The sequence below is a fragment of the Mesocricetus auratus genome, unplaced genomic scaffold (genome assembly GCF_017639785.1).
Source record: "Mesocricetus auratus isolate SY011 unplaced genomic scaffold, BCM_Maur_2.0 Super-Scaffold_2245, whole genome shotgun sequence".
Classification (NCBI taxonomy): domain Eukaryota; kingdom Metazoa; phylum Chordata; class Mammalia; order Rodentia; family Cricetidae; genus Mesocricetus; species Mesocricetus auratus.
The window spans coordinates 1,738,560-1,762,722 of record NW_024429180.1 but is presented as its reverse complement, the minus strand read 5'-3'; the positions used below and the strand labels follow the sequence as shown (position 1 = coordinate 1,762,722).

Genomic DNA, 24,163 nt, shown 5'->3' with positions numbered 1-24,163 from the left:
TGTAGTTGGGGAAGTTTTTTTCTATGATTTGTTGAATATATTTCCTGTGCCTTTGAGCTGGCATTCTTTTCCTTCTTCTATCCCCATTATTCTCAGGTTTGGTCTTTTCATGGTGTCACAAATTCCCTGGACATTTTGTTAAGAGTTTGTTGGATTTAACATTTTCCTTGGCCAATAAATCTATTTCCTCTATCATATCTTCAATGCCTGAGATTTTCTCTTCCATCTCTTGTATTCTGTTGTTTATGCTTGCATCTGCAGTTCCTGATTGTTTATCCAGATTTCCCATTACTGGAGCTCCCTCAGTTTGTGCTTTCTTTACTGCCTCTACTTCAGTTTCCATGTCTTGAGTCATCTCCTTCACCTATTTGACTGCTTTTTCTTTAAGGGAACTGTTGATTGTTTCCAATTTTTTTCTTGTCTTTTCCTCCATTTCTTTTTTTTTTTTTTTTTTGGTTTTTACGAGACAGGGTTTCTCTGTATTGTTTCGGAGGCTATCGGTCCAGCCTGGCCTCAAACACACAGAGATCCACCTGCCTCTGCCTCCCGAGTGCTGGGATTAAAGGCGTGCGCCACCACCGCCCGGCTTCCTCCATTTCTTTAAGGGGATTTTTTTTCATTTCCTCTTTAAGGGCTTCAGTCATCTTCATAAAGTTATTTTCAAGGTTGTTTTCTTCTGCCCCATCTGCGTTGGGATGTTCAGGTCTTGTTGCTGTAGAACCACCAGTTTCTGGTTGTGCCATATTGCTCTTTATGTTGTTGAGTGTGATCTTACTTTGTTGTCTACCCGGACATCCTGAAGTCAGTACAGGAGGAGGAGACTGCGCTTGGGGAGGGGGCTCCCTGTTCCTCCAACTGGTGTAGTTGGGGGCACCGGCTCCATTGAATTTTCCTTCAGGCACTGGCAGGGTGGAGCCTCTGGTGATTGCTCCCCCCATGTGTTTATGGGCCCAAGGTCACATGGTCTCTCCTCTCAGTGTAGGTGGGGGCCAGGCCAGGACTCCAGTGATTGATCCTTAAGGTGCAGGCAGGGCTGTAGCTGAGGCTCAAGTGGTTGGATAGATTCTGGCAGCCACAGCTGCCACCTCGGCCTACTTCAGTGCTGACGCTGTCTCCAGGCATGACCTGGGCCAACTGTGGCACTGGTGCTGTCACCATCTCCTGCCATGCCCTGAGGCACTTCCAAGATAGTTTCTGGGAGCAGCTGTGTATGCTTTCAGGGTTCTCACTTGGCTGCTGATGCACCCCCCCCTTGCACGTGCTCTCTCTCTCTCTCTCTCTCTCTCTCTCTCTCTCTCTCTCTCTCTCTCTCTCTCTCTCTGTGTGTGTCTCTCTCTCTCCCCCAGGTGGCTTTATTTTCTTCCCCCTTCCCCCCTTCCCTTAAATTGTGAAATATCTGAATAAAAGTAGACAAAATACAAGCATATTGTTAAATGAAATATTATGAAGCAAGAAATCAAATAAGCATCTGCTAGGTCTAGTGGTGTGAAGTGCCCATTTTCATGCCATCTCCCTCCGTCTCTGGGGTGTCTCCTATTTTGATGGAATCCTGTCCTGTGTTGCCATACTAGGTTTTACTAGCTATTCTTTCATTTCAACTTTTGTCAATGGGTCATACATTATTTATTCTTTTGGTGCTGGCACGGTTAAAACAGGGAGTTTCATGATACTCCATGTGATACTCCTTTGAAGAAAATGCCAGTTTATATTTTATCTATTTAACTTCTGCAGATGTTCTATAGATACTTAATTCATTTCCCAGTTTACTCATTGAGTGAAGTGTTAACTGGAGTCTGTCGGCAAAGTTTCTTCCATGCTGGCGCTGAGCAAGAATGGCATCAGGTGACTTTCAGTTGACCAGTTGTTCTTTGGTGTGTGGCAGCACAGCTCTGGTCTGTGCTTCAGCTGTCACCTGGCTTTTTCCTTAAGTGTCCCCATGTCCTAAGTTTCCTCTTTCTAAAAGATTTTGGGGGTCATTCCTCTCTAGTATGACCTTAAATTGTTATATCTGTTAAGACTCTTTCCGAATAAGTGCATATTCACAGATTCTTGATGGACATGGGTTTGGAAGGAATTCCGTTCAATCTGGTGCACTATTTGTAAAACACATTTGGTCTGCTGAAGCAGAAAATGTATTGCGGCTTTATGAGACTGTGGTGAATGGGTGGCCTGGATTGTGAAATGCCACCTTTAGTAACAGAGACTGGCGTAAATCATAACACGCCTGAAAACAGAATCCACTCCGTTCCCATTAGGCCTTTAGCGGGGTGGTTTGTGTGAGTGTTGCGGGAGGGCAGTTGGGTTCCCTCGGGCAGAAGCTGAGTAGGGCTTGAATGTTTCTACCACTCCGATGGCCCTTTACACATCACCGGGATGGCGAGCACTCTTCTTCGTTACTTTCCCACGCTTAGCTTTAGCTGTCACCCTGAAGCCTTTGCTTCAGCGTGCTATCTTCTGTGCATACCTGTCCCTGGAAGTGGCCTCATGTAACTGGACGGCCTCTCTTAATATACAGGGATTGCAAGAGCAACGCTTTCTGTACTCGGTCCTGACCAGTCCTGTGGTTTTGGACACTGGAGTTGGGTTTTTCTCAGTGGCCCTGTCCTCCCCGTCACGACTGGGAAGCTAGTGGTCTTTCTTAAGGTGGTTTTCTCAGCAGCTCTTGTTTTGCATGGCGTGTTTTTCTTCATTCTTTCCACCTGTCTGTGAGTGAATTCATTTTATTTACATCTCTGTAAGCAGCATATAATTTTTAAAGGCAAGGTCTTTCATCTTGTCTATGCCTAGACAGCATCATGAACTCTTAGGTACCATACTTTTTATTTTTTTTTAAATAGGATAGCCTTGAACTCCAGGCTCAAGTGAACTTCTGGTCCTGCCCCATATAGCTGAACTTGTTTTTGATACATTCGGGATTTAAATTTAGTCAATGTTTCCATTTTTCTCTTCTTGGATTTCCAGTGCTTAGCGTTTCACTTTATCCCTACTGTGGTTTGTACCTCTGAGCTTTTGCTAGAACCTCTGTCCCACAAGAGACAGCTTTGATTTATCCAAGTCTGTTGTCTCACCTGGCTGGAGGAGAAGTTAGGTCACTCCACTGTCATCAAGGTAATATCTCGTATTATTGTTTTAAACAGTCACTATTCTGCCCACACAGAAATACTCTTTTCCTTCCTTTGTGACTGGAAATTTCTCTCAAAGGCTTGCTTGTGGCAGACTCATGTACGCCACACACATGTGTGATATATATCATATTATCATAATTAATTTGTATGTCATCTTCCCCTTTCTTCTTCTAATTCCTCCACATTGGCTCCCTTCACTCCCTCTCAAATTCATTGTTACACTTGCCTATTCTTAGGGAGACTTTAAACATCTGTGTCTGCTTGCATGTAGATAGTTACTTTTTTGATTCTGACAGTAGTTATGAATTTGGTTTTTAATGCTTTAGCATGTTTGAAACATCCGTTATTGTTGTATGTGTTCATGACGTGTTTGTGTGAGGGTTGTGTGTGCTGCGGTGCATGTGTGGGACTGAAGATTAAAGAACCAATTTTCTCCTTCCACCTCTTGTGGTTCTCAGGATCAAACTCAGGTCCCCAGGCTCGAAAGGTGTGGTAGTTTGAATGTGATTGGCCCCCATAATCCCATAATCCCATGGGGGGGTGGCACTATTAGGAGGTGAGGCTTTGTTGTAGTGGGTAGAGCCTTGTTGGAGGAAGTGTGTCACTGTGGGTGGCAGGCTCTGAGGTTTCCTATGCTCAGGTTACTGCCCAGGGCCTCAGTTGGCTTTCTGTTGCCTGCAAGATATAGGACACTTGTCTATTTCTCCAGCACCGTACCTGCCTGCATGCCACATGGTCCCGCCATAACGTCCTGAACCTCTGAAACTATAAGTGAGCCCCTGAATGAAATGTTTTCTTTGTAAGAGTTGCAGTGGTCATGGTGTCTCCTCACAGCAATAGTAAACCCTAAGACACAAGGCAAGCACTCTTACCTGCTGAGCCTCCTCACTAAAACTGTTTAAACATAGTAAAATAAAAGCTTAAACAATTTAATTTTTTCCCCTAGTTTTCTTCAGTGCATGTATACATACACATGCAGAATTCATAGGATTTCCTGAGTCTCAGCGGCTTTTGTGTTAGTACAGTCTTTTCCTTCTGAATTTTGTAGTTTAGGTCATGTCATTACATATCATTTCTTTGATAGTTTTCACCTTGCACCTGGATTCCTTTGGCCTACCCCTTTGTTTTCTCGTGCCGAACTGCAGGCATCATTCACCCACTAGTTTATAGTTTCTGTTGTTTACACATCAGGATAGGCTTTGTATTTGATTTTTTTTAAATGCAGTTCACTGTTTACTATCTATTCTCATCTCCTATCCAAAATTTATTTTTTTTCTTTTACTTCCTTAAACACAGTCAGCTTAGTTGTCTTATGGTATGTGCGACAGTGTCCCTTTCTGGAACCCTGTGACTGGGTGCTCTACTTGCTGACTCTGCTCAGGTGCTGCTTGAATGCTTTTATGCCTTTTTAAAGTATTCGTGCTGCTCATGTAATATTTTATTTATTAGCTTATGTGATTTTATGTGTGTGAATGGTGTTCATACATGCATATATGTGCACTATGCATGTGCCTGCTGTTGGATTCCCTGGAACTGGAGTTACCAGTTCATCGTTGTGAGCAGTGATGTAGGCCCCAGAAATTGAACCTAGGTCCTCTACAAGAGTCAACAGTGCTCTTGACTACTGAGTCATCTCTCCAACCCCGGTATATTGGTTACCATTGTTATTTTTAAAATTCTTTTTAGTGGTACGTTGACGTCTTAGATGATGCATCCTTTCTTACAGAGATTTGTGATAGTATGTTGTGGTACTAAGGGTACCTTAGGCTTCTGAGGGGTACTGAACCAGACCATCTACAGTCCAGCGGGGGTGGGGGGTGGGAGGATGGGGGATGGGAGGGTGGGGGATGGGTGTTAGGTGGAGTGGCTCTCTTGCAAGCCACTCTGACCTTGAGGGTTTGCTCCTTTGTGCCCTCTACTCCTTGTGGAGGAGGCTTTTCTATGCCCTCTCTTGTGATCACCTTTCATTTTATGGCTGTGCTTTTCAGTTGCTCAGTGCTACTAAAGGAAGAAACGACATCCCTAGTATTACTTTGCAGCTGGAGTGCACATGCCTGCAGGACAAAAAATGGTGCTCAATGTTGTGCTTATATCTCTGCAAGCTTGTTGGTTGGATTTTTGGCTGATAATTCTTTCCTGTAGTCTTACTCTTTGTTGTTGTTTTGTTTACAAGACAGCTTTTCTCTTTGTAAAGGCTCTGGATGTCCGGAACTTGCTCCGTAGAACAGGCTGGCATGGAACTCACAGAGATCCACCTGCCTCTGCCTCCAAGAAAAGAAATCCAATAAAAGAAATGTGAATAAGTATTAAATGGACATGAACTGTATCAAAAGGTGATGTTAAATAGCACTGTCAGAACTATCATGATGAAATTTTCTACCAGTTTGACTCCCCAACCCCCATCTCAATTGCTCAATTGAGTGCTGGGACTAAAGGTATGCACCACCACTGCCCAGCGTCTTTGATGTTCTCCAGAACATCCTCTCTTGTTACTAAGTCCCAGTAACTGTGAGTACAGGTTCCAAGCTGTTGGCATTAAGAAGTCCATTATATACATGTGAGTGTGTGCTTTCACTCACCCCTGCCCCTGTCCTGTCCCATAAGGGCAGCCCGTGCCTCACTGTCACATATCTTTTCCTTTCTAAATGACAAGTGGAAATGCTCCCCTGAGGGTTAGAACCTCACTGGTCACAGGATGAGCCTTAGATGCAAGGGACTTGGTATGCACATCAAATACCAGCCAGTCCCTTGGGTGTTATCACCAAATAACACTTTATATGAAAAATAACTTTGTATGAAAAAGTTACTGGTAGAGTAAAAATATGCCTGTCAAGTAGTAACAGATTGGTTTTTAGCAGAGTGATGCATTTAACTGAATTTTGTGGCCAATATCCTAAACATCTGTAACATTTATTATTGACAGTAAGTTGTTGGGTACTCCCTTTGAAATTACATTTCTTAGCTCATATTCTCTTCATGGGAATATCTTTATAATTTTGCCTTTTAGATATGAATTTGATTTTTTTATTAAAGTAATAGCTTTCTAATTAAGTGAATCTAATTGGATAATGAGTTAGAAAATCATGTTTTTATTAAGACAGGGGCTTCATTATGCTGTGATGGGAATAGTTGCTTTCAAAGGGATCAAGAAAGAAATTTGTAATGAAAGAATGTTTTTGTTTTGTTCTACAAAGACAGATTTTTTTGTGTTAAGTACGTGTCGTCATCTATGAAACTAACAGCCGGTGTCTTTTGTAGGGCAGTTTGTAACTCCCTGAGACAAGGTCTTGCTTTGTTACCTTGGCTGGCCTTGAACTCTTGGCCTCTAATTATACTCTTGCCTTAGCCTCCCCAGTAGCCGGCTTCACATATTACCACACCCATCCAGCTCTATTGGTTTCCTTTGTCCTCTCATTTGTTTCTGGCACATTTGTTTTAGCCCATTGCTTTTTAAAGCTTGCCCTACAGTCTTCTCCATCAGGCAGCCAGCCCTTTGCAGTTAGTTGAAATCACTGGAGTACCTCCGTGCCTGTCTACTTTTATCCTGGATAGCTTGCTAGGAGATCCTGTCACCTCAAATGTGACAAATAGATTTGGGGGTCAGGGAGATGGGGGTTGTTAGAAAATTTCATCATGTTAGTTCTGACAGTGCTATTTAACATCACCTTTTGATACAGGTCACGTCCATTTAATACTTATTCACATTTCTTTTCTTGGGTTCGTTTGCCCTGACTGTGACCCTGCCAGTTAGCAAGAATAAATGAATTTTTGCCTTCTTAGAATGTGTTTGTGTGTAGGGAGATGTTTGATAGTAAACAGGTCTACTGCATGGGATCATGAAGAACAAATCTTGGACTTCTCACAGTATCGAGGAGGCCTTTCTCACAGTATCGAGGAGGCATTTCTCGCATGTCCCCTCTAAGCCTGTGCAATCTTGGCAGGTCTGGAACTTGTTGTAGATAAAGATGCCTTCAAAATCACTGTTACCCTCCTGCCCCATATACATGTGTGCCACCATGTCTGGTTTCTGATCTCATTTAAAATGTTCTTTTTTTTAATAGAAACTTTTCTTCTCTTCTTAATAAATTTACTTTTGTTATTTTAAAGTGTGTGTGCATGTATGTGTATGTGTGTGTGTGTGTGTGTGCTTGCATGCATGTGAGTACAGGTACTTGTAGAAGCCAAAGGTATGGCATCCCTTGGAGCTGAAGTTACAGGTGGTTGTGAGCCACTTGATGTGCTGGGAATTGAACTCCAGGAGCAGGATATGTTCTTAACCACTTATGTTCTTTTTTTTTTTTAAACAGTGTATTTTCTCTTTCAAATTTATTTTCTAAGCTGAGATCCTAATGCTTAAAGCACACACCAAATTTTGTAGGTCCTGCAGTCTGTTTTATCTTTAATTAGTGTATCAGCTTGAACGATGAGGGCTGTAATTTGCTTTGTTCCTTTCTCTTGAAATTTCCTGACGAGCCGGTCACTTTCCTAGCTTCAAGCCACGTGTGTTTTCTGGTAACGGAAATGTGAGCAGCATCTTTACTTAGTGGATGTGTCTAAGGTTGACATTTGGACCGACAAATTTTGTTTTTCTAGAGGTACTGCCGAGAGTCACCAAGTTGAGGCGTGGATCCTCAGGTCAGCTTTATTCTCAAGATGGTCAGCTGATGGTGGAGTATCCTGTGCATCCTTAAGTCCTTTTACACTGAGCTTGTATTTTACGTTCCAGAACAGTTTGTATGATCTCCTCACTCTCTCTCTCTCCCCCTGCTCCCTTATCCCTCCATCCTTCCAGTGGTTGAGGAGGGCCGATATGCCCACAGCTCTTCCATATGGCCTGAATTTAATACCTTGCATGTTCCCATTGTGTGGTCCCAGCGGCTCTGCCTGTGCACCCTACCAGCCCTTGCTTCATGAGGTTGGTGCCTGGGCTCTGATGCTCGCTCTATGAGCAGGTGGCTGGGTCTTCCTCGCCCGGGTCAGAAGTCACCTGATCCCCAGCATAGGGAAAAAAGCCTCAGACACCATTCGCAGGTATTTCCCCTTCATCTGTTGTCTGTCTTCTTGACTTGCATGCTGCTTTCTGATAAAGGTTTCATTTCTAAGAGGTTAAGTTTTTAAATCTTCTCTATCATGAAATTTGTGCCTTTGTGATAGTATTGGATTTTCCCTATTCTATGATAAACCAAAATTTCACCCCCATGTTTTCTTTTAGAATACACTTTATATTTCATATTGGAATCTCTCTGTCTGGAATAAATTCTATTATGTTTATTTAAGACACTCAATAGATTCAACTATATCACATATGTTAGTTTAAAACACCTTTCTGCTTATTTGGGTGCTAGTGCTATAGTATCTTAGATATTATGTCATATCTCTTTTTGGTAGTAAAGCATATATATATATATATGTGTATATATATGTATTCCAACTCCCCCCTCCCTTCCTTCTGTTCCCCCCTCACCCCACCCTCCTTTTGCTCCTCAGAGAGGGTAAGGCCTCCCATGGGGAGTCAATAAAGTCTGTTCCATCACCAAGTTTAGGCAGGATCAAGGTCCTCTCCCCTGTGTCTAGGCTAAGCAAGTTATCTCTTCAAAGGCAACAAGCTCTCAAAAGCCAGTTCATTCATTAGGTGTAGATCTTGGTCCCTCGGATGGTGGCCCCACAAACTGCCCACTGTCACCTGCATTCAGAGGTCTTAGTTTGGTCTCATGCAGGTTCCCCAGCTGTCGGTCCAGAGTCCGTGAGCTCCCACTAGCTCAGGTCAGCTGTTTCTGTGGGTTTCCCCATCATGGTCTTGGCTCCTTTGCTCACATTATCGCTCCTCCCTCTCTGTCACTGGATTTTTGGGGCTTGGTCCAGTGGTTAGGTGTGGATCTCTGCATCTGCTTCCATCAGTTACTGGATGGAGATTCTATGATGACAATTACAGTAGTCATCAATCTGATTACAGAGGAAGGCCAACTTAGGCACCCTCTCCACATTGCTTAGAGTTTTATCTGGGGTCATCCTTGTGTATTTCTGGGAGTCCCCAGTGCTGGGTCTCTCATTAATCCCATGACTCCCTCTATCAAGATAATTCTTTCCTTGTTCTCTCTCTCTCTGTCCTTCCCCCAACTCGACCAACTCTGTATTTGAGCTGGAGTTCTTCTTTTATCCCTATTATTTTTAGGTTCGGTCTTTTCATATTTCATATCAGATTTCCTTGATATTTTGTGTTAAGAATTTGTTGGATTTAACATTTTCTTTGACCATTGAATCCATTTCCTCTATTGTATATTCAATACCTGACGGTCTTTCTTCCATCTCTTGTATTCTGTTGTTTGTGCTTGAATTTGTAGTTCCTGATAGTTAGCCCAGATTTTTCATTTCCATAATTCTCTGTTTGTTTTCATCTACTTGATTGTTTTTTTTTCTTGGTTTTCTTTAAGGGATTTGTTGATCTCTTCCAATTTTTTTGTCTGTCTTTTCCTTCATTTCTTCAAGGTAATTTTTCATTTCCTCTTTAAGGGCCTCTATCATCTTCATAAGGCTATTTTTTAGGTTGTTTACTTCTGCGTTGGGATGCTCAGGCCTTGCTGTTGTAGAGCCATCAGTCTCTGGTGGTGCCGCATTGCTCTTTGTGAGTGCATTTTCACGCTGTTGTCTACCCATGTCGTCTTCCTCCAATCAGTACAGGCGGAGCCTGTGCTCCTGGGGTCTCTCATTTGTTAATTGGTGCAGTTGGGGGCTGTGACTTGGATGATCTCTCCGACAGGTGCAGGCAGGGAAGAGCCTCTGGTGATTGCTCCTCCAGTTGTAGGGGGTGCCAAGGCTCTCCAGGTGCAGGCAGGGCCACTGCTCTGGTGGTTGCTCCTGTATATGTAGGCCATCTGAGGGTCCAGTGGTTGCTGATGCAGCTGGGTATCTCATACAGAGAATGGCACCGGATGCTGGCTGGGACACAGGTGATCTTTCCCAGAGGTACTTCTGCTCACTTGGCCGCTGAGTCTCTCTCTCTCTCTCTCTCTCTCTCTCTCTCTCTCTCTCTCTCTCTCTCTCTCTCTCTCTCTCTCTCTCTCTCTCTCTCTCACTCTCCCTCCTCCCGCCCCCGACTTTGGACTGCTTGCTCAGCCTTGGACACTCTCTCCATTATGTCATATCTTATAGTTTAGTATCCAAGAGAACTATTTTTTCTCATTGCTTTTATTTTTACATGTGAAAAATTTAGTTTATTAGATTGTCCTATTTACATTTAATAAAATAAAAGTAACGATGTTGCCAAAATATTGGAATTTTTAAAAATTTTCTAGGTATAGTTTGTAAGATACAATCTTAAGAAAAATGATCATGAAAAACATTTTGCTCTTGGTTTTTATTTTCTAATTTGAAATAGTGTGCTGTTTCCCTGTAGTAAAACTTAGTGGGAATGGACACATTTCTAGCTAAGCTTCCCTAACTCTTCACTTGTGCTGATTTTACTACTTGTTCTCATTAGTCAGCCCATCATTTGTCTTCTTATTTGCAGACCTGGCTCTCCTGGTTCTCATATTGGTGGGTGGTCGGTGTGATGGCTAAAGAAACTGCATTTTATGCCAGGCATTCATCTTGGTGCCCACTAGTCATTTGTCTCTTACTCTAGACTGGAAGATAAGTCTCAGTAACCCTAGTTTGGTGATTCCCTCCTTAAAATGTACAGCTATGACCATCTATTCGTTATGATATGACAAACAGCTTTTTTGGCTTCTGTAACTTGCTTATGCAAGTTTTGTGTTGCTTTAACCCTTTAATTTGGCAGCACAGACCAATTTTTGCTTGCTTACATAGATATTGAATGTCTTATGGTTTTCCCACTTTAAAAACCCTTTCCCACACACCTCCTTCCTGAGACTCCTGAGATTCGACTTTATGGCAGTTGTCCTATTAGAAGCTAATCCATAAATATTTTAGTTATAGTGAGACTGCGTCTGTGATCTTTTCCCAGGGGCCACAAACTCCACGGCACTCAGCACCAGCATCTTACTATATAGTTCACCATCAGTGACCTCTTTGTTTTCATTCATCAGATGCTCATGTCCTTACACTTGAGTACCAAGTGATTCATCCACTGGTCCGTCTCCCCAGATCATCAACTGCTGCTTTATCTTTCCTCTGCCTGCTTTTTAAGTTCAAGAACCACTTTTAAATAATGGAGTCTGTGGTTGGAGACTTGGCTCAGTTCACACAAACATGAAGACCCGAGTTCAATCCCCAGAACTCAGATCAAAAAGCCAGGCCTAGAGGTACACCATTAGCTCCTTGTCCCAGCACTGGGGAGGCAGAGACAGGTGGATCCTTTCGATCCACCTTACTGATCAGCAAGCTTAGCCTACCTGGTGACTTCCAGGCCTGTGAGAGACCCAGTCTCAAAAGGTGAATGGTGTCCAAGGGGCAACATCGTAAGGTCTTTGACACATGTATAGACATTGGTTCACTCACACTCTTATAACCACACATTTGTACACACACACACACACACACACACACACACACACAAATATTAGATGATGCAATCTGACATACTCCCAATGTGAAAAGGCTGCCCTCATTAATTATTGATGTCACAATTTTTCTCTTTTAAAGTAATATTTTCTTCTGTTTTTAATTCTGCCTTTCCTTCTGTTTACTGTGCGAATCATTAATTATCCCTAATGATTCTCTTTTATAATTTAGCAGTTCTGTTGGGTTTTAGTTCTTGTGTACATTGCAAGAGAAATTGTGTTCTCATGTTCTCTGGCAGTAGATATAGTTGGGCAAATTCTTATGGTAACCCCCCCTTTCTTTGTATGTCTATGTTTGTGGTGAATAAATTAAACAGATGTCTGTGGGCAAGCCTGTCAGACAGTTGAGGTTTTGTTTTATGGCGTTTATAAATTATTTTGCTGTCTTTGAGTTATGGACCTTTTGTGAGTTTTTGATACAAAGTCTCACTGCATAGTCCTAGCTGTCCTGGAACTCACTGTATAGGCCAGTATGGCCTCAAACTCACTGAGATCAACTTGCCTGTATCCCCCCTAGTTCTAGCATTAAATGCATGGGCCAACATGTCCCGCCAAGTTTTGGATTTCCATGCACTCTTTAATATCCCACTTGGGGCCCTCTTGCTCGGTTCCTCAGGCTGCCGATCATTTTCTTAACAGCGCTGGAGGCTTGCAGATAGATGTCTGTCTTTCTGCACATGTTCTTGCATTGTGCTCTGTGTGCCTATTCCCAGTCTCTTCTTCTAAGGGTCCTAGGCACGCTCTAGTGACCTCATTTAAGGTAGCCACGCGGTTAAAGGTCCTGTCCCCCGACAGATAGTCTCATTCTGAGGTGGCGAGGGTTAGAGCTTCAGGACACAGTGCGTGAGGGGAAGACACGTGTGAGCCCTGAGTAGCCCTCTCTCCTGTCCTCCTCTGTTTGTTCTCAGCAGGAGCACACTGGGTGATGGAGCCCAAGTTTGTGTGCAGCTTCTCTCGTGTGTAGCTATTGCTTTCAAGGTGGGTTTGCAGGAGACACGGGCTGAGGCCTCCCTCAACATGCTTTTTACCCTTCATTCCCAAAGATCAAAAGTCTAATAACTTTGGGTCTTTCTTTTGAAACCTAGTATTCCCAGGAGGAGGGCCTTCAGAATTTTAATGGGCACATGTTAGATCCTGGTCTAGACAAAGAGTCTTTCTGAACCTGGAGAGCAGAACCGAAGCTTACAGCATCCATTATCCTTATATATGGGACAGCAGCAAGTGGGGGGAGAGAGAGAGAGAGAGGGTGCTATAACACCACGCGAGCATACTGACAAGACTGTCATGTGTATGAGAACAGAGTCCTCCTATGTTAGTGGATAGTCATGTCTATCCCTAGTATATTCACATTCATATCCTACCCAAGGCAAGGCTGACACATAGGCCATTTCTATCTAATGCCTGTCTAGTCACGCTTAATGTATTTACTAAAGACATCAGCAAAACATGCTAACTTATAGTGGTATTATTTAGAGATTTAACATTTGTACCATATACCTCTCCTCTCTGGTGTCTCCTTTGGGCCATGCGATTGCTAGCTACTAGACATTTGTAGTCAAATATCCCTCTGTTTGGGAACTGTGGATTCTCTTTCTCATCGCTCTCTGCACAGTGGCTGAGCTCATCCTCTGTAGTCATCTGTCCGAGGATCCTCTTGCTGTTAGCATGCTCACTTGTGCAATTACAGTCTGTCCAAGTCCTCATCCTCCAAAGGAAGGCCTGATTATATAGCTACCTATTTTTTAAAATGTCTTAGAAACTATTAGGTAGATTCAGAGTGAAGTCTGAAAAGTGTAGGTCAGGGAGTCACAGAACAAACGAGCGGCTGTCATAGCTGCCTCATGAGTCTCTGAGGGGCAGCACGTGTTGACCCAGCCAGATACTGTTATGTTAATCACGTCTTATCCCAAGGAAATACAAAGCCCTTTAAGTGACTTGTATGTTTACTTAGTTTTTGAATCTTTAAATGATTTGTGACTTAGAATAAAGATGGGGACGCGGAAGTGACTCTGAGCTCCCAACACTTAGCCCTGTCAGCAAGTTCATGTGCAGAGTCACACACACACACACACACACACACACACACACACACACACACACACACACACACAGAGAGAGAGAGAGAGAGAGAGAGAGTTTTTTTTTTTTACCATAGACGCTTTCTGAGTAAAATTTTAGACCTTATGTCTCATCTTTCCTAAATGCTATTTCCTAGAATATCCATGGGAATAATTTTTTCCATAGCCACAGAACCCCCCCAATCAGGATGGTGATATTGACACATTACTGTTATGCAGTCTTTGCATAGGACTTAATATTTTACCAGAGGGCTCACTATTGTGAGAGGAGAAAAATTCTAGATCAGGGTTATATGTCACACATAGTCATTCTTTCCATTTTTTACTTTTTGTTTCTCTTTGATTTTTGAGATTGGATCTCCCAGTGTTTGAGATTGGGTCTCCCAGTGTTTCCCAAGCTGGCCTTGAAATTGGGCTCTTCCTGCCTCTGCTTTCTTGAGTGCTGGGTTCACAGGTCTGTGCCCTATATTCAGCTCTCTCTGTTGTCTCTCTTAATCTGGGACAATCCCATGGTCTTTTGGTCATTTATGATCACGACCTTTTTAAAAAGCATGGGCCATTTTTTAAAATAGCATGCTCTTTATTCAGAGTTTGTATGTTTCCTCATAAATGGATGCAGCCTTGGCCTTCTGGAAGACTGCACCAGCAGTGGGGTTGCTTCTGTGCATAGCATCATGAGCGTGCGTGTACCCCATCACTGCTGATGTGGGTGTGTTCAGGTAGTACATCCATGCTGTGCTGTCACTGTGCATTCTTTCGTCATCAGTGAAGTAGCTCTGTGCACAGTGTTGTCCACAGTGTTGTGAGTGCCTCTTTACCCCATCTCTGGTGAGGTAGGTGTATTCAGGTAGTACGTCCAGCGTTTCCACACTGTGCAGTCACTACTATGGGTTTGGCCCGTAGTAGGTTTAAATCTTGAATAGCTAAGAATGCTGGGATGTTTTTTCACAAGAAATTGGTGTTGAGTATTAGCAGAAGGGTTTTGCACTTGCTTCTTGTAGAATATTGTTTCTCACAAATCAGTTTGATTTAAAATATATATGCATTAACTGTCTAATAAGATCTTTATTTAGTGTCACATTTATTTTACAAAGAGTAGATGCTTATTTTAGCAATGATTTGTCATTAAGATTATGTCAAAATGTCTTAAAATGTTGTTGAAACTGTAAACAAACTCATAACACACACAGAGCTAATTATGGATGCCATCTGTTTATTTTTACCAAGCTTTTTTTTTAAAGACCATGGCATTGTCTGCTTATGATAAGCTTCAAGATTATTGTAATGACTAAGCCCTGTCCTTCAATTAGTGCAGTCAAGGCCAGAAGAGAATTTGCTTGTTCGGTGACCTTTTCCTGTGTTCACGTATGAAATATGACATGTCACGATAAAGAAATTATTGTGACGTACACATAGAACTTAAGTTTCAAAGTAGTACATATGACCAAAGCTTTTCTGAAATTTTTAGGACTTGAGATTTTAGATGAAAGATCATGTTCTTTTCTTTTTTTCCAGTGCTGCAAACGGCTTTATTTTAGCCCAAGACTAAAGATTTGTAAGCAAACAGTCAATCAAATTGTAATGATATATCCCTGCCCATGTGGCCGTATGTCAGTTGCGTGTGTCTGCACATATGTATCCCACGTGTTGGTGTGGAAGGCCAGGCAGGTACTCCCCTGGTGGCGGCAGCTGAAGCAGTTGCCCGCAGTCTGCTGAGGAAGCAGAGTGGTCTCCCTCACCCTTCTCTGCCAACGTGCATGCTAAGCACTGCCCAAACCTGTCTGGAGGGAAAGCAACCCGAAGGCTCCATCTGCTGCTTTCTGCCAAGCCGCACGGATGCAAGATTACGCTAATCTTGCTGCTTGTCAGGACAGGTTAGCGAAAGCACGAGCAAGTGGGCACAGCTCAGACTAGACGTGGTCTGGAGAACACCAGCCACCTCGCCACACATGCTGCGGCAAGCGCACAGAAGGGGCTGACTGTCAGCCATGTTGAGAACCAAAAGAAACGTAAAGTTGAACTGTTAAGTGTTGGGCCACAAATGAATCAAAACCAGAAAAAAACAAAAAAAACAAAAAACCAAACACCAAAGCTTACAAATGATCTCAGGTTATTCTGACCATCATCTGCGAGGAATTGTGTTTATTCTTTCCTTTTGTGTATTTCAATGAAAATTTTTCTTCAGGTATTACTAAAGGTTAAACAGAATTAGCTTCACTTGACTCTGAAACTTGGAATTTTCATTGTTGATGTCCATTTATTTGCCTTTTTCTTCGCCTATTAACCGGCGGTCTTGGCCTTACAGGTTGAGCATCCTGTCACAGAATGCATTACCGGCCTGGACTTAGTCCAAGAAATGATTCGTGTTGCTAAGGGTTACCCCCTCAGGCACAAGCAAACGGATATTCCCCTCAGTGGCTGGGCAGTTGAATGTCGGGTTTATGCTGAGGTAAAATGTGTTTTGATGGGAGGCAGGAGGGTGGTTATGTCCAAGGCAGGGCAGCCAGTATGTCTAAACTGCAGGCAGATTGGGGTATGATAACCTGTGGCCAAAACAGATGAACACTAGGTAATCTGGAACAACTAAAACCAGAATGGAGTTTAAGCAAAGCTCCTGTTTTCCTGGGTGGCGAAATCAACAGCAAATGAGCCTCGGCTGAGTGTTGTTGATTTTGTCCTTTATGATTCCATGAATTGTAAAGCTTTTAGTAAAGCACATACTCTTGATTCATAATTTTAATTATGGGTATTGCCAAAGTCTTAGTCTGACAGCTTATGCAAATAAGATGTCAGATCATTCAGTACCCAAAGATGCTTTCTTCAGAAGAATGCAACGTAAATATTTGTATCTTTTAGATGCAAAAATATTCTGCTGATGTACAACAGTGAGTTAGTAGTATCTTTAAAATTGCTGTGAGTCATTTTGAAATCTTTAAGTAGCTCAACATTAGGCTTTGTCCCCATGTTACTGCTCTGGGTCATATGTGAAGTGCTGACCCCGAACTCTCCAGTTCTGTTCCCCATGATGTTATGCGTGGAACACGTGTGTATGTGGAAGCATGTGCAACTTTTTTTCTGAGTCTTTGCTTGAAGAACTCAGCTTCTCAGGTTGACCACATGCGAGCTGTTTGGAAAAGTAAGAAAAACACATGTCTTTAGTGTGTTACATTAGTTGTTCTGAATTTGAGTAACATTTTGATGGAGAGTTTAGGTCATTTTATTTTTGGCTTAAGGCATTCTAAGAAGTTTAAGAAAAAGCTGGAATATTACCAACTGCAATAAAGTATGATGGAGGTCAGGCTCAACTCTGCTTGCAGTTCTGTTTGATTTTTAAATATACTTGGAAGTTGTCTAGAGGATGAGACATTCATACTCTGGAATCTTGAACTGGTAAACACTGTATGTTTAAAAATAGACCCATAAATACTCTTCACTGTAGTTAACCTTCCTTGTGCTGGTTTCTGTTTCAAAGACTGTGCTTCCCTCCCTTTGAACCCCCAGGACCCCTACAAGTCTTTCGGTTTACCGTCTATTGGGAGACTGTCTCAGTACCAAGAGCCGACACATCTACCTGGTGTAAGTCATTAACTGTGATACCAACTGAGGGGCCTGGACCTTGATTTATGTCACACTTTTATGTTAGAGCATGTCAACACCAAAGGGTGTAAATTGAGGGACAAGGGAAATTCATGGGGAGTCAGGTTTTGTGTTAAATAAAAAATATTATTTGTACTCTATGGTATTCAGAAACATTAGAATCCACTCAATAGGGTAAGTTCAAACACATTTAATCATATAAGCAATAATTTATATTGTAAAAGGTTATAGTATCCTAAGAATGGGAAATGACATTTTTGTGTTTTCTTTAAAAAAACAAAACAAAACCCAAAACTTTAATCTAGCCCCCTGTTGTAGTCAGACATCAAGAAATTCTAGCACAAAAATCAGCTCATTAGCAGGACTTTATTAAGGAGAACAATGTATCTTGTTTTGAGCAGTATCATCAGCTCTAAGAAAAAGTGACCAGTGTTCATTTTATCCCATAGTCAGTCTATTCCTTGTCCTTTAAGCAATCTGGTTGCATAAAAAGAACAAGGGCTGTACCCTCTCTCTTAATCAAGGCACTAAGTGCATGTATAGATGATGCAATGTTAGCTAGCGGGTGACAAGGCTGCAGCATCTGTGAATATGATTGTTCAGTTTGATGGGTGGTAAGAAGACGGTGAAAGATTACAGGAAGACTTCTAAATTTGAAGATGTTATTGGATATATGATTTATTTCACTTTTAAACTGTTTTTGCCCATGTGCTTTCTAAAGGGATTTGACCCCTTCTAGGCCTAGAGACTCCATGCTGTGTTCAAAGCGTGGAGGCAGAAAAAAATTGTAAAGACTGAACAGGCATTATGTGATGCTAAATAGCACATGAGAGCAAGTGTCAGAGGGACATATCCAAACACTTTTTTAATCAAACAGAAAAAGTCTTAAATAAGAAGTGTAATGATTACTCTAGTTGTTAGAAGTTTCCACCATGTTGTAATAGCTCACAGAATGTCAAACATTTTGCCCTCTCAAGTTTTTGCAATTTGCAATTTTCAAACGTGAGACCTGTTGAAAGTAAAAGTGATAATGGACAAACTCTACCCCCTACAGTCTTTGTCCCACCAAATCTTTCTTCAATTAATGCTGCAGCAGGAGTTTTATGTAATAACATTTGCAGTTGTGATCCATCCATAGAAAGAAAAAACAATTAAAATGCCTTAAATGTTCTGCTTACTGCTGTTATTTGCCTGTGTGAATGTTGCATGTCAGCTAAATGGACCAAGGAATAGATGAAGAGACTGGGGGCAGGAGAGTGCGCACTAAGCTTTGTCTATCATTATTGCTGGGAGCAATCAAATTGATGTCAGCAGGACAGTAGATGCGTTGACAGCTGTAATTATGTATCTCCATGGTGATCACTTTTGGCCTGTCATGGAGGCCCACGAGTCCCCTCCCTTAGAAGCATTTAATCAGACTGGGCTGTCACTTGTCAGGTAGACACGGCGGGCTGGGAGTTGTGCTGAGGGGGAGGTGAGTTGAGAATGAAGGGTGGGACATGCCTGATAGTTTCCAGGGTCTGCTGTTTGGCTGACGAAAGCAATTTTAATTGTGCCGGAGGTATCTTGAGGACTGACTTGAGAACCTCGCAATTGGGGTGCATGGGTGTTTTTAGTGGGGTCTTCTTCCCCTTGCCTTACTAAAACTAGATATGTCAGTTTCACTTGGGAAGTCAAATTTTGGCTCTTAGGTTTTTTTTTGTCACAAGAAGGAGCAAATATTTCAGAGTTAACTTTTGGTTCACACCTTTCACATGCATCTTTAAGCCTGAAGCACACTGTTACAGCAGGGATGAGGCTTCTTTTCCATGTAGTCTTTGATTGTTCTGCTTAGAGATCCGTTTGACTTGACTGTTGAAGTGGCCAGTGAAAGTTTATGTAGGCTTTGTTTTCATGAACAGGCACCGAATCTGGTTTTTAATTGGTTGTTAGGAGTAAGATATATAGTTGACTATCATTTGGGAAAACCTATATAAGCAGTAAGTCAAAAGTGAGGGCTCTTTTTATCTTTGTGAAGTTTCTTTGGGAATGTCTACCTGCCTGCATGTGCTGATCATATATCATACATTTTTATTTGACCCTGTGGGTTGAAAGTGACAAATTACTGTAATTATTTTAGTAAAAATACAGACAGTTATACCTAGCAGCCACAGACAGGTCACTTAGCTTGTAGGGTGGCATTATTTAAGATGATGAAAACTGTGAGAATGTGGAATGGCTTTCACCTTAAGACCTTCATTTGGAATGTGGGATCCATGAGCCCAGATTGCTGCTTGTGCTGCAAACACAAGAGTTCCCGGGCATGTTCCAGCCTTCTCTTTAAAACCTTAAGAGAGGAGCAGTGTGATTTTTCACTCATCTTCTAATGCCATGTAATAAAGCCATCACCCACCCTCATGTGGATCTTCTGGACAAGAGGTTCTATGTCTGGTCCCTTGATAATGGCCTAAATTAAAATATTGAGGGCTTACCAGCCGCCACATTGACCTTTTCCTGCCTTGCCACAGACAGATGAACTGCTGTTTATTGGGAAACCTCCTTCTCAAGTTTGTCAGAGCTTCCTGTCTTCTCTCCCCACCCTTACAATGTTGAGTACTACAACCCTGCTGTTTTGGATGCTTCGATTAAATTCTTCCACCCTCAAGCCCTAGGATATGATGCCTCCCAGTCTTAAATATTTTGATTAGCTTCTAAATACTTCTGACCCAAAACTTTTGGTCACAATAAATCTAATAAATGCCCCGTGCTTGGCAGGTGCTCGTTCAAAGTTTTACATGACTAGCCTCTGCTGTGCTGCTGGTATCAAGCTGGGAGAGGAAAACAAGAATCAGCGATGCACTAACTAACTTGTTGGCTGGTTAGCAGCAACCGGGGGCTTCAAAAGGATATTTTGAACCTGTGCCGGTCCTGCCCAAGATGAAAAGCGCAGAATCCAAACTCTAATTGGAGCTTGCATCCTCACAGAGCAGAGCCTTGGGGAAAGCTGTGTAAACACGGAGGACTCAGGGGACCAAAAGCATCAGAAAATAGCATTTACAGTTGAGGGGATAAAGAGGAAAAGTACTGCAGACTTGAAACCCTGACTGTATGGGTCAGTGTTCTGTGAGGAAGAGGGATAGCCAGGGCCCCCTCAGTGCTCTCCGAGGGAGGGGGCTTTAGAGGGGCACCATCCCAACCCTCTGCAGTCAGTTGCAGATGTACCTTCAGGTGGGGACACATGAAGCTTCCCTCCCCCTTCCCCTTTTAGTGAAAGGACAAAAATCGTATGCCGTAGTGAATATTAATAGATCAAAGATCAACCCCTCATTATGTGTCTGGGTTATTTTCAGTTTTCCAGAGGCAGGGATGTTGAGATCGAAACTTTGTTATCTCCTTTCTCCATGTAAAAATAGCTTGTGGTCAAATAAAACAAATCTGCCCAATATGAAGTTACGTACTTTTTTCTTTTCTTTCTCAGGTCCGAGTTGACAGTGGCATCCAACCGGGAAGTGATATCAGCATCTATTATGACCCTATGATATCAAAAGTTAGTCCCATTTCTTTGTTTTCTTTGAAACAGGACACATATTTAATTAAGGAATCAGAAGTGAAGCCTTTTCCTTAACACTGTACTGTAATTAAACCAGCCAGAAAACAGTATGTGAAAGTGAAAATAGTTTTCTCGTGGTTTTGTGGGGCTCCCTCAGCTGCAGTCAAGTCACAGTCACCAGGAGGGCTGCTCTGCACATGCGCAGCGGCCATCATCCCCCAGCACTGCTCCTGTGCACATGCGCAGCTCCCATCATCTACCAGCCCCTACATATATAGCTCCCATCTTAACCAATGGGAGCCCAACCTACTGCAATGAAAGGAATTAGGCTGGTTTTTTGTCTTTCCAAAAGAGGGTGGTGTAAGTGGCGGGTTCTGTGGAGTGAATTTGACTTTTGTTGTTTACGCTATAGCTGGAACCCATGTGCTCATGTGCTGTGTAGGTTCTTCAGGGTCTCCCCGCCCCCAATCTTTCTTCTGCCCTTTTTGTTTTCAGAAAATGCCTGTTTTGTTTTCAAGTATTTCTTTACTATGACAATGATATGTAAGGGAAACATCTGAGATGGGGTTGGTTCTCATTTGTTTATTTAAATAAATCTTAATTGACATATTTTATGTTGAAAAACTGGACCACTGTGAAAACTGAAAAGGCACATTGGTGAATGCGTTAGGCAGTATTAAGCCTTTACCAGGCCTCGTCACGCAGTGTGTGCTGGCTCTACGGACCATTTTGTTTGTTTACTTGTAGCTAATCACATACGGGTCTGATAGAGAGGAAGCGTTGAAGAGGATGGAAGCGGCGCTGGATAATTACGTGATCCGAGGTAAAATACACACATTTGCTGTTCTGCTACTGTGTGTGGTGCCTGGTTAAGAGACACAGAGTGAAGGGTTTGTCATTAGGGAATTCCAGAAACAACTGGTTACTGTGCTTAGATGGAAATGAGAAAAATGTGAATGGGCCAAACATGGACACCAGACACAGGTGTTTGACCTCTCTGTTTGACCCAAGTTATTTAATTGAACATAGGACATAGCTTTTCCTCTAAATGCCTCATGGTATCTTGTAGTTGTATATTGTACATCATATGAGAGACGGTGAAGAACCATTGTCCCACCTAGTTAGATATTGAGCTTAGTGTCGCCGTCTGTGAGTTTTTGGGTTGGCAAGTACAGACTTGTGTAGATGGATACACGACCTTACATTTGGTTACTTTGGGGTCTGGGAAAATAGCTCTAGGCTTCTGCTTGGAGAAGACATAGGTGATTTGCTTGAAACTGTAGTTTTTCTCCCTTGGGTCTCTGCCCTTGGTTCTTACACCAGCCTTCTGAATGCAGTCTGCCCGAATCAGAAGCTACTCTTGCTCTCCAGTCTGTAAAGTGGTCATTCTTACCCACTTTGAGGGGAAAATTATATGCTAAATGTAAGTTCCAGCTTCTTGTTGGTAATGAAAAGAGCTTTGTTATCACATTCAAGTGTATGTTATGAATTTGAATGGCCAGTGAGGATCTGAGAGTGTCCTCTAGGCAAGTCTGGGTGCTACATCGTTGTAGCCTCTGCTCTCCCAGCGGACCCGAGTTTGGTTTCAGCACGCACATCAGGAGGCTCACAACCACCCATAACTCTAGCTAGCTCCAGGGAATCTGATGTCCTCTTCTGCCCTCTGTGGGTACACACATTTATGTGTACATACTGATATCTGAGATGGAGTGGGTATGGAAGAAATGAGTGGGGGATGGGAGACAAGTAGATGGGGAAAAAGGTAGAGACTCTGGGACTATGATTGACTGTTTTTGAGACTGAACTAATCAGTGCTTTGTAAGTAAGAGTCAAAAGGGAATACTAACATCTAATGGCATATTTCAGATGAGCCATATAACCCTGCAGTAGGGTAGGGGTTGGGAAGAACTAACTCAAATAACTTAATTGTGTATTAACTGTACATATCCCTAGGCTAAAGAGAAAATATGTCTAAATAAATATTAAACCCTAATTAGTTCGTATATTTTTCATAGTTGATGGGTTAGCAGGTCTGAAACCAATTTATGTACATTCTGGAATTGAGGAAATAAATATATGTGTTGAGGATAATAAGAACCAAGTTTCCCCTTGTCAGAAAGGCAGTAACAGATGTGGGAATGAATGCCTGGGGGTGGAATGAACCCTGTGTGTGGTATGAAGTAGGGTCTGAAGGTATCCGTGAGAACTCGTGGGCTTTAATATAAACCGATGGCTACGTAAGGGCGTGTGCATGCATATGCGTGTATACTTTCATGTTTACACACCTATGTATATTCTCTAAAGGTTCTGGATTTTGTTTGACACAGTTGACACCTTGGGGACAGCAACTGTCATAGGATGACAGTCCCATGTAGAGTGTGCTTGTCGATGTGCTTGACTTCTGTCCGCCCAGTCTGCTAAATGTGCTCAGGCTTGGCTTCACGAGAAGCATACAATGAGCCTGGGCCACCCATGTAAGAGGGGAAAGCTCTTATCTGGGCCCCGCTTACTTGGCGGACTGAGGCAGGAGGATCGGTGTGTGACAGTCCCAGGCCAGTTTTGGCTACAGTGTGACACCCTGTATAATAAACTCTAAAACAGACAAAGGATAACCTCAGAAGCAGATCTGTTAGGAAGACACAGGAACTGCTTGAAGCGGGCCTCCCCGGTCAAACTCGGAGTCTGCCACACAGGAAGTCTACCAGCAGCAGCTTACAGCCTGTGTAGTTGAAGTGAGCGTCCCGGGCTGGAAATACCTGGATGGATAAATGAAGGAGATGGTATGGCTCCTCCATAATTTTAAACCAATACATGTAGCAAAAGCACTACATTGAGAATATAAAATAAGAAAATCAGTAGATGCTGAAATTGATGGGAAAATGGAGGAACAGTTTATTTTATTTTATTTTTTTATAGTTTCTGGACGTCCCTCCATAATATACTTAGTAAGCACCTAGGAAACCGCTTCCTACTAGCAGCCTTACCAAGCAGCCAGGGCTCACCCAGGTCCTGCTCCTCTTGTAGCAGTCATTTGTGACATACATGCACACACACACACACACACACACACACACACACGCACACTCACACACGTGTAAATGGTAGCCTGAATATAATCACGAGGAAACACCAGACATACCAACCTGAAAGACAATCAACAAAATAAACGACTTCTGATGTTCAAAGGTGTCAAGGTCAGTAAACACAAAGAGGAGGCAGCAGCTTATCTAGATCAAAGAAAACCAGAGGCACAGACTGCTGGGTGCAGGGGGGTTCGCACTAGATCCTGCCCGAACCAGGAAAAAGGGCTTCCCT

The 24,163-nt window shown here is 42.6% G+C and overlaps 1 protein-coding gene across 5 annotated transcripts in view; it reads left to right on the top strand.

Moving 5' to 3' along the window:
• Pcca (propionyl-CoA carboxylase subunit alpha) overlaps positions 1-24,163 on the top strand; it is a 301,425-nt gene that overhangs the window by 132,586 nt on the left and 144,676 nt on the right. For all 5 annotated transcript variants that reach the window (XM_040741316.1, XM_040740935.1, XM_040740593.1 and 2 more), the window contains exons 13-16: positions 16,028-16,171; positions 17,224-17,298; positions 20,777-20,845; positions 21,596-21,671. In XM_040741316.1, coding sequence (XP_040597250.1) covers positions 16,028-16,171; positions 17,224-17,298; positions 20,777-20,845; positions 21,596-21,671 — 364 coding nt within the window. The remainder of the gene's footprint in view (positions 1-16,027; positions 16,172-17,223; positions 17,299-20,776; positions 20,846-21,595; positions 21,672-24,163) is intronic.